The 10,942-nt window shown below is 45.3% G+C and overlaps 1 protein-coding gene across 1 annotated transcript; it reads right to left on the bottom strand.

Annotated features, from left to right (window-relative positions):
• Positions 1–1,058: 1,058 nt before the first annotated feature.
• LOC125287506 (ORM1-like protein 3) lies at positions 1,059–5,948 on the bottom strand. Its single transcript, XM_048233376.1, is given in 5 exon segments — positions 1,059–1,261; positions 1,264–1,340; positions 3,452–3,603; positions 4,440–4,654; positions 5,105–5,948. Coding segments are annotated over 4 exon segments (459 nt in total). The 5' UTR covers positions 4,614–4,654; positions 5,105–5,948; the 3' UTR covers positions 1,059–1,205.
• Positions 5,949–10,942: the final 4,994 nt, after the last annotated feature.

Below are 10,942 nucleotides of genomic sequence, written 5' to 3'. Positions count from 1 at the left end.
TCCTGACAAGGCAATCAATAGCTATCAGTCACGATGGCACAACGCACTTAAAGTATCTTATCCCTGCTAATGAAATATGTGAAGTGTGCAAAGATCATGTAAAACACTAACCTTTCCCCTACACCTTAATGCTCTCCCCACTGACTCCCGCCCGGAGAGATGACGTGTGCTTGAGGAATGGCAGATTTCCAGTGTGGGAACAGTTGCGGCATGAAAGCGTCTCCAAGGAATGACAGAATGGGGCTCAGGTTAACTTGGGGGTGAGGAGAAGAAGAATTGTAACGATACTGAGACAATCATATAAGTATGTCTGGACTTTCCCCGACGTTTCCTGACAATTAGGGGCACAAGCTAAAAATAATTCCCTTGGTCAGACTGACTTCCTCCGTCCACAAACCAGCCCCACCGCCCACACCACACACTCATCCACCTTGGCCCACTCAACTAGTGCACCATTCCAGCTCTACTTGTCCTTTTAACCACAAAAAACAGAGACAAAAAGAGACTGAGAGAGAGAGAGAGAGAGAGAGAGGGAGGGAGAGAGAGAAAGGGGCGAGAAGGAAAAGGACAGAAAGAGGGCAAAAGGAGAGTGCAGGCCAGAGATTATAATGTGCTCAGTACCCAAATGAATGCTGCACTGTCTGATGGTGCTGTGTAAAAATAGGGTGGCTGTTGAGGTTATCCACTGCCCTTCTCTTAACGTCTCTCCCATCACAGCCTGGTACATTTGGCTTCCTCTGACAGGGGCCCAGGGAGACAATTAGGCTCCTGGCTTTCACAGTCTTTGGGGAGCCTCTTCTTGCTTGCTTAGAAAACGGTACAAACTCACACACACAGAGGGCAGACAAATAATTGACAGACACAGATATCCAAGGGTCGTCGATTTGCCAGGGCCAAGCCACTGTCCTCCGTACTCGGGTCCTCTTCATTTCTCCAAACGATGCCACACACACGCACGACACACACACACACACACACAGTTCCAGTCCCTTAGTGGCTCTACCATGGCAGATGAGATTGACACTGAAAGCAAAGGGGTGGGGTGGATGGGGGTCGCCTCATCCTCGCCTTTGGCCTCGACGTCTGAGCGCTGAGCAATACTTCACCAACCATTGGTACAGAAGAGAGGAGGAAGTTTAGTCCTTATAAACAAACAAACAAACAAACACACACTCACACACACACACACTCATGGCCTTTGTGCCTCAGTACTTATTGATGCCAAAGATGCGCACGCCGTGCAGCTGCGGGAGCTTGGGATGAGGACTGTCAGGAGGGACACGGTGTTGATGATGAAGTGGACCCGGTCATACTTGGTGTAGAAGCTGGTGAGGAAATACCTGCAGATGGACAGAGAGAGAGAGAGAGAGAGAGAGAGAGAGAGAGAGAGAGAGAGAGAGAGAGAGAGAGAGAGAGAGAGTGTGAGATTGAGGCCGTGGGAGATAGAGGTGGACACAACGGAGAGCAGGACAGTGGGACAGTCTGTATGAGCGAGAGAGACAGAGAGTACCTGCAGATGGACAGAGAGAGAGAGAGAGAGAGAGAGAGAGAGAGAGAGAGAGAGAGAGAGAGAGAGAGAGAGAGAGAGAGTTATAAAGAGATTGTGAGAGTGAGAGAGAGAGTGTGAGAGAGTGAAAAGAAGACAGTGAGAGAGAAAAAGGGAGAAAATGAGACAGTAAGAGTGACAGAGATGAGGAGAGAGTGGTGAAAAAGACACAGTGAGACTGAGAGCGAAAGAGAAAGAAAGAGTGAGAGAGAGAGTGAGTGAAAAGGAGACGGCGAGAAAGAGAGAGTGAGTGAAGGACGCGTCAGCTGGCAGAGGTCAGCAGGAGGAAACTGGAGACGTGCTCACTTCTAATCAGCAGCCCACAGCAGATGGGGCTGGAGGCTGTGTGACAACACAGCTGCCGCGGGGCAGAGCACACACACGCACGTACACACGCGCGCACACACACACACACAGAGCTCAACTCTGCTCTGGAGAACTAACCTCTCACACAGAACTTCTGTCCAACCCAGAACTAAATCCCACTGGGTAGCAGGCTTGGACGCACAGAAATGTAGGCTGACCCAGAACTAAATCTCCCATTGTAAAGGGCTCTAAGGCCTCCTCACTAAAAACAATCCAGGATTAGGGCATAAAAGTATTGTTCTTCAGTTTATTTTTGAATATTTGAACTGACACCAATAGCACTACTGACACTGTCAAAAGAGGAACCAAAACAATTCTGATAAGTCATCCACACCCCTTTACATCTTAAGGTTTGCTAAGTGTGAACAGAAGGTCTTTGCAAATAAGACAGGATCATATCAGAGCTGTAATGTCGGATTACTGTCAGAGTGAGTTCTCTGTTCATGTAATGGCTGGTGAGGAGCTATGAGGGTGTGGTGATTCGGCTTCATTGTAGTAGAGGATAAGTGACAGGGCAGGTGACCTAAGTGTTTCTAAATAAAGCTGCCTGTGCTAGCAGACACCACAGGAAGTCCTGCATCAACGACCGCCAGACACACACACACACACAGAGAGATTGAGAGAGAGAAAGCAAGAGAGAGAGAATGACAGAAAGAGAGAGGGAAAGAGATTGCTCAAGTACAGACAATTAGTAGAGGACAATGTGTCAGAGAGAGGAGAGGAGGCACAAACACACAACGCAAGAGTCCTGCTAATTAAAGAGAAAGAGTGTCTGTTCTTTTATCCTCCATCTCTCTGTTACTTAAAATCTTGTGTAAAGCAACGCAAGCAGTTCACAGAGGAATATTTATAAGCTGCCTGCACACCCTGAGCTACTGTCTGTCTATTCCCTTTAGTCATGTCAATCAGAGCTAGAGGACTGGTTCTCCACTTGCACTCCACTGCAGTGATTACACTATCTAAATAAATAAACAACCAGCTTAAACTATTCCTATTTTAGATGTATTTCTGTAGAGGAAGGGAATATTGCTTCTGGCTGTAATAAATGAGTACCTACACACTATTTTGCAAGCAAAGAGCCATGTCTGGATTTTGGAACTTTTAGAACCAATGAGCAGCTGGTGCACTATTTTAGGTCCATTCTTCTTTAAAATGCTGACACTATAACACCTGCAAATATGCTATTCATGCACATCTGTATGTGTATTGAAAAGAAGATGAGATTCAGAAAAGTTGCAAAAGAATGCAACTTTACTACTGTAACGGCAGAATAAAAATGATACAAAAAAAGATTATGTTGCATTATTTCAAAATGAACATCCTCTGCAATGTCAACAATTGCATACATTGCATGCTATCTGACAATTCAAATGTGAACTTCAAATGTGAATTTCACACAGATATAACTGAATCCTAACATTATGGCAATTTCTCTGAATATGTGAAGAAAAAATATATATCAGGGATGGCTGTGGTGTGTGAGAGAGAGAGTGTGTGAGTGTGTGTGTGTGAGAATCTCAATGACAGATTTGTGCTCACAGGATGATGGGTGTGATGGTGAGGAACTTGCGTGAGGCTGTGAACTGGACGCCGTAGTCCATCTGCTCCCAGTGCGTGAGCAGCCGCGCCTTGCCTTGGTCCGGCGTCTCGAACGGGGTCCCCTTCACCGTGTGCAGCAGCAGGTACATGCACTGGAGAGAGAAATGGGGGCACCATCACGTCCGCAGCACCAGGACACTATGAGACCCAGCATGGTTCATGAATGGTTCATGGTTCATCTCCAATTCAAGCATTTTCCTTGGTGGTGAATCGTGACTTCAGAAGCACTGGTTTGTGTGTCCTTATAAGGGGAACTACCAATGGCACTATCTAACGGAAAGCATCTCTACAATTTTAATGTCAGCTGCCAAGAAATATTTGCACTGGCACCAGATGATGTCTAGAGGTCATGCCAAACAAACAAGACATTATCAACGGACCTCACTCAGTTATACTTCTATTGTGGAGCTTTTTTAACACACGCACACACAGGCAGGCACACACAGTGTTGAACAGACAGCGGTGATGGTCAGATAGGACAAGTTTGGGCACTCCTGGCCTACATAGTCCACGTGGCATCAGCAAAATGTGCATGGACATGAGCGGAAGGCTGGCACTTTTTAGGCACAGGATGGAGGTAAGCTGATACAGGATGGTGCGGTAACCCCAACTCCTCCACTGGGTGAAATTACAACCGCTCTAGTCAGCAACTTAATGGACAAAATACTCAGCAAAAGAAAAGGAATGTTAGATAACCATGTGAAAGTCCAAACGATTATTCTGTGTTTAGCCTACTTTTGCCAGTTGGTTGTCAAGTTTTAAAGTTCAAAGTATTAAAATATGTGGGCTTAGTATTGTTCTAGTCCAGACAAGACCATTATGAAACTCAAATTCCACAGTGTTGAATCACCGGATGAGAATGATCAGCCAAGGTCACAAATACACCACAATTTTATGTCTGAGGTAAGGTGAAGAGGAACTCACTCACCATGTTGTGGATGAGGTTGGTGAGAGTCCAGACTACGGGGACACTGACGAAAGGGATGCTGAGAAGGATGACGTGCAGCAGCCCGATGCCTAGGACGTAGGACAGCCATATCCCCCGGCTGTTCATCACCTGCGTGTTGGGGTTGACCTCGCTGTGAGCCGTGCCCACGTTCATGACTCGCACGCAAACTTGCGCCACTTGTTGGCGCACACCTCCTGTGAGCCATAAGAATATCGTGCTTTAGAAGGCAACGAGGCAGCAATGCAATCAATAGACAACTAACCATGTCCATTGACGTGAGGAGCAAATAGCAAAGCTGGCATATTCACATTTCACAAGAGCAAATGCCTGACCCTACCAACCAACTGCTTGAGGCCAAGTATTCCATTAGGCTAGATGGATCTTAACAAATAATGAGAATCATGTAGCCTACGGTATTCAGGTTAACCATGTTCGCAGATAAAACTAAATTGTTTGATAGATTATCATAATTCAAAATATAGTCTTAGTTAAATTGCACAATGCTGTATATAGCCATGCGAGTAGATTACTTATCGCTTCCGTTATCTGTTTTACATAGCCTTTGATCAGCATTTCTTAAGACAATCCACTTCCGAGAGAAAGTGAGTGGGTTTTCTTGCAAATGAAGCAAGAGTCATACTCACCGGAGTGTGGCTATAGCCTAAATCCTTGCCGAAGATTCAGCCAAGAAGTTTGTAAATAGGCTGGGCTTTATTTAAAGCTCATCTATCCCTTTCCACCATTCGATATCGTCTTGCAGTCTTATGTAAGCACTTCTGTGAGAAATTGTTCACTTTTGCAAACTGTCATTTATTCCGTAACTCCCGTCTCATGTCTTCACGAAGAGATCGCCTTTATTATCCAATTATTAAATCCCAAATTCTTGCAAAACAGCCTTGTTCACTGACACTTTGTTCCTTCTGCAAACAGCTGGTGTGACAACACAGCAAGAGTTCGTAATTAAACGTCATCGTTTTCGGGGGGGCTACACCATTACGGCGATATTTTTTAACCTATCTGTTTAAATTCCGATTGGTTACCTTTCGTCACATGCAACTAATGCACCAATCAGAGATGAATGCGTTGATCATTTGCTAAAATAACAGCACGCCCACTTGAACGTCACACAACGAGAATGAAGTCTGATTGGGAGATTAGCGTACAGAGAGAGACAGGCGTGGGCATGTGCAATAGATTCAATTGTTTACTTCAGTCTGATGAAACATTTACTTTCTTTTCCTGAGTAGTTTAGGGCTCGTATGCGTGTAAGGCAGAGAAAAGAAAACACCTGACTGGTGTTGAAGTCTGGATAACTGCTCAGAAGTTATGTAAAGTTAGTCAGCCCAGTTATGATAAGGCCAAGATCTCTCTAGCATTCATCCTCTACTTTCACCATTCAGTCTGGCTACTGAAATAGTCTACAACAAAACAGAACTTTCACTCTTACTTTTTAATGAAGATCCCTCAGGTCCTCGAGCAGTGAAGGCAAGGACTGTCAGACTCAGTGAATGCCAAGACTGGATCAAAGAGAGTATCAAGAGTGTCAAGTTCCAGATGTGAGGATAAAAGCTCCTTGAGGAACCCATAGCCTCAAGCAGCAGGGTCAGCCCTGTTTTATGTCACCACCGGGATATATGGTGGCTCTCTGTGTGGAGGGTTTCAGTGTTGAGGGGCATTAAGTGTTGAGGGGCATTAAGTGTTGAGGGGCATTAAACTGGTTCAGCATGGTGTTGGCTACATGCGCTGACCTTAGGTTACGCAATTCTTGCCAGCAACAGTAGTCTCATTCAGACTGATTGCTTTTGTTATATAAATCTTTTAAGTTTAAACAGTCTCATATTGGCAGAAGGATAGATTGATAGCACTGGACTATTGGCTTCTTGATGGCGCAAACATTGTATAAAGCAATAATGAGATATTACAATTTGAATTTCAATACTTTTGATTAGTTGTCAACTGCAATTGTCTTTTGGAGGTGCTGGTATGTAAAACTAACATCTATATGATTTCTTTCTCGACCAAAACACAACACTGGTGCTATCACGACAGGGAGCTTCTGACAGGGAGCTTTGACTTGACAATAACACACTGACATGAATTGCACAGATCAGCTATCGCGTTCTGTGCCTCTGGGCTGAAGTGTATGTATGGCATCAGCTTTCTTCCGTGGACATATTTCACGTTCTACAGCCTTTTCCTGTGGCAATGTGAGTCTCCACCTCTTCCACTGTAGCCTCCTGGGGATGGAAACTTGAGCTGTACCGTAATGCAACTGGCTTTCGCGGCCGATTAAACTGAAGCAAGCGCGCAGGACTTCAAAAGCTTGTGGTCACCGACTGTCGGCTGTCCTTGTTTCAATGCCAAGGTAGACTCCATGCTTAACAGTTTGGTACACTTTGGTCTTCAAGAGTCTGTTCAGTACTGCTCTCTAGGCTACAAAATCATGCCTTAAAAGGCAATTCTGTCAGCACATTAGGGGGATCATGCATTAACACACACACATTAAAGATTTGTGTTTCTGAAAGTATAGGTAATTGTATACACATATATATATAGTTATGTTCAAGCTACAGTACTGCCATCTGCTAAAAAACTGTAGATAATACTATAGCACACAACTAACCTTCTCTGTGTATCACTGAAGGGATGTGATGATGTTGCCCTCTGATGAAACAAATGTATTCTTCATAAGGTTCTGCAACTACACTGCTAAGGGCCAGAAAATTCGGCTAATTTCATGACCCAGCAGATTTGAGTCATGTCTCATGCTGATGACATGCCCCTGGGGTGGAGGGAAACTGTGACACTGTCGGTGATGGTGAGTGTGTCTTTTACGATGCCTCTGGGACTTGCACAACGACGAGCAGCAGGCCTGCAGGTTGTGGCGGACTGGACTGAAGCCCTCGGGCTCTTGGGGAAGATTCTCTCCAGCGGCAGACAAGCAACTACTGTTAAAGGGAGTGTCTGGCCGTAAAACGTGTCCCAACTGAAAGGTCTGTTATATCTCTATTCTAAACAGGAGGGCCGCTATCAGAGGAAATCTCATTTTCATAAATAGGAAGGAAGGGAGTGACTGGACAGAGACTGTACAGTAATTACAAAACTGTGATGACAAGTATGACATTTCTGATCATTAGAAATGTGTTAGTATGTGCAGATACACAGAACATGAGAAGTCATATAGAAACAACATTGGCTGTTATGTACAGCGATCAGTTGTCAGACTATTTCATGCACAGATGTATGTGTAGTTACTTTTGCTAACCAGTAGATGTCAGCCTAAACCCATTACCACTGTTCAGCAAAGGCATTTTGAATATATAATGATCTAAGGACTCAATATAAGAGTTTAAATAGTAGCAAATATAGTACATGTTAGCTGCTGAATTAGTTTAATAGTGTTGTGTAATAATGTAAATCTACTTTCCGTGAGATGAACTATTCAATATAACATTTTATTGGGTTTCACTAAAAGGTTTGAGTACCGCCTACCTGAATTTATATTAGATTCAAGGCACATCCATGCCCTGAGCCTCCACTGTCACAGCACATGGGGGCATTATAAGCCCCATTATCTGTGAGAGCCTGTTTGACTTTATCTCTCTCGAATACGACAAAATGTTCATGCCTCAACCGTTAATTTAAATCAGATACTGCTTAATTTTGCAGTTCACAGAGCACATGAACTCACACATATCCCAACACAATAGGAACAAGACTGAAGAAAAGGCAGACTTTGAGAAGTAGACCACATTGAGGACAAAAAGTTAATTAGACGAACCATTATACATTTACACATTTGTTCGTTTATTTAATACTTTTTTTTTTGTTTTTTTGTTTGGTGCAGTGGAAAGTAAACAGTGCACTCTGGCATTAAGGTTTCACGAGGTTCAAAATGATTGCACAATGTCTATAAAATTCTTCAAGAACATTCTGTGGAATCCTAACCACATGATGTCAAGTTTACACAATCTCAGCCAGCTCAGTTTGAGTTTTACACTACCATCGCCGCATTTTAAACGACCTAGTATTACATGTTTGGATGCGACAAAGACAACGAGGTTCAATGAGTTTTTACGTTCATTCTTGGGTGAATTTTTGTAGCGCGCATGGCCTTGCTCACTAGACATAAGGCATCTCTGCTCAGGTGAATATGTGTGGTGCTTTGGGTGGTAGTGCTCCAAGTCTTCACTCCCACTGCCCTGCGAGCTACATGCCTCCCTTCCTCTGACATGTTTAATTTCCCTCTCAAATACAGAATGCATTTAAAGACATTACGTGACTTACGAGAGCTAATATTACATTGGACATTCAAGCATTTAATTCCGCGAACCTCAAGCATGGGCATGGGCAGTCTGTCCGCAGCACATACTTTCAACCTCTAATATTTCGTTTATTTATCCATTTTTTTTTTTCAAACGTCGACTAAGGAAAATATTGAGTCATGATTTTGTGCAGCAGGAGCACATGGTTAAAGATGGAGAAAGCTATTTTCAAGAATTTGTCCCTGGGCAGCATAGAATGACACAATTTTAACTCAACACACATCCATTTTATATAGGAATAACTTGCAGCTCTTGGTCCTCCATCACCCCTCCTACAGTACTTCCTTAGGGAGTCTACGAGCAGCTCCGTAGCACAAGAGCCAGGGGAACAATAGGAGGAGGAGAAGGGCTTGTGGCCCAGACCAGGCTGATCATAGCCTCACTGGAAAAGGCTGTCGGAGTGAGACTCCATTATTGCCCTATGGAGGAAGCTGGGGATTAGGACACCAAAGAATTTCAATAAAAGAAGTGTCTGTTCGGGGGTAGAGGGTTTTGAGGGCCTGCGAGGGGCTTTGGCCATTGTCCTCCGGGTGATTGAGAGAGCGAGGGGAGGAGAGTGGGAGGGCATTGTTTTTTTTTTCTTGAGTGGTGGGGCTGAGAGAGGTAGGGGGTGGGTGGAGGTGGTGGTGTTGGTGGAGGGTGTGGGGGTGGTAGGTTGGAGGGGGCCACTTTCTGAAGGTGGTTATTAGTGGGGAGATGGCAAGAGGGGGGGGGGGGGCTGTTGACTCTTCATCTTCTGCGAACAAAGTCTTTGCCACATTCCCCCCACACACACCTCCCTTCTTCTTCTTCTTCTTCTCTCTCTTTTACTCTCTCTCCCTCTCTCTCTCAGACCCCTGCTTTAGGGGTGTCATGAATACTGGGCTCTGACAGTAGGGAGGCCTGGACCTGCATGGAAGCATATTGTCCAGCTTAAGTGCGCTTTAATTAACCAAGGCTCTTTGTGCAGGTTTAAGCTTGGCCCTGTGCAAGTGCTAAGAGGATGTATGTGGGCGTTTGTGTGTCGTGTGTGTGTGTGTGTGTGTGTGTGTGTGTGTGTGTGTGTGTGTGTGTGTGTGACAGCATATGTGTGTGAATGTAAGCGAGACAGACCTCTCAAGCTAAGGGCGGGAGGAGGATGCTAAGGATGCTGTCGAGAGTAAAAAAAAAATATTGAAAGGGAGAAAGAGCGTTTGCATGGGCTCTAATGAAAAAGGTTTGTTTGGGGGTGGGGTGGGGTTGGGGGTGTGTGTGTGTGTGTGGGGGGGGGGGGGTCTGGTTCTTTGTCCCCAGCTTACAAAGTAGGGACAAAGGGAGTGATATTATACAAATGCCCCTGTTTCCCGAAACACAGGGGCAAGGCGAGGCAGGCCGCGGGCCAGGCGGTGCAGATGGCGGAGCATCCAGTTCCTCCCCGCTTGCCCAGACACCTCTGCACTGCCGAGCACCCGCTCCTGACAGACAGAGCGCTCAGAATGCGGCGCATTTCCTGCAGATGGAGTGCACATGGACCAGCAGACGTGCGCACTAATCACGGGTGTAACAGCGGTGGTTGTAGAGCTGAAAAGTATTTCCTTTCACATGGGACGTCCTGGAAAGACTTTCAGCTCTACAACTACAACGTTCAGCACCAGGACATATTAATGCACTGGCTTGCTTGCCCGACCGCTATCGCACACACGCACGCACACACATACACACACACACACACACACACACACACAGTCAGACACACACAGACAGACACACAGACTGCTCTGTCATTGTCACGGCCTGCATTTCATCATCCCAATAGGATAGGAAAGGGAATTTTCAGACTGGCACCACATGCATAGAGACAGAGAGAGAGAAACAGGAGGAGGATAGGACCACATAAGCATGGTGTAGCAGACAGGCATCCCGCACCCTCAAACGAGCCTGATCCTCTTCTCTGGAGAGGACAGGGAAATTCATAAGAGCTTCTTTTGTCCCACAAGGGCAAATAATGAAATTCTTAAGCAAAGAGGAAGAGCAGAAAAGGTGTGATCCGGCAGGGGAGTGGCAAAGTGCAAAGAAGGGGAAAAGATGGCAAGAAGAATGCAAGAAAGAAAAGAGGAGGACAAAAAAGAGGAGAGGGTGGGCGTGGGTGTGTTAAAACACTCTTTTTCACTGTGTAGTGTGTGTGTGTGTGTGTGTGTG

This window comes from Alosa alosa, chromosome 22 (genome assembly GCF_017589495.1).
Source record: "Alosa alosa isolate M-15738 ecotype Scorff River chromosome 22, AALO_Geno_1.1, whole genome shotgun sequence".
Classification (NCBI taxonomy): domain Eukaryota; kingdom Metazoa; phylum Chordata; class Actinopteri; order Clupeiformes; family Clupeidae; genus Alosa; species Alosa alosa.
Note: the sequence above shows the minus strand (reverse complement) of the source record. Positions and strands in the feature narration are given on the sequence as shown.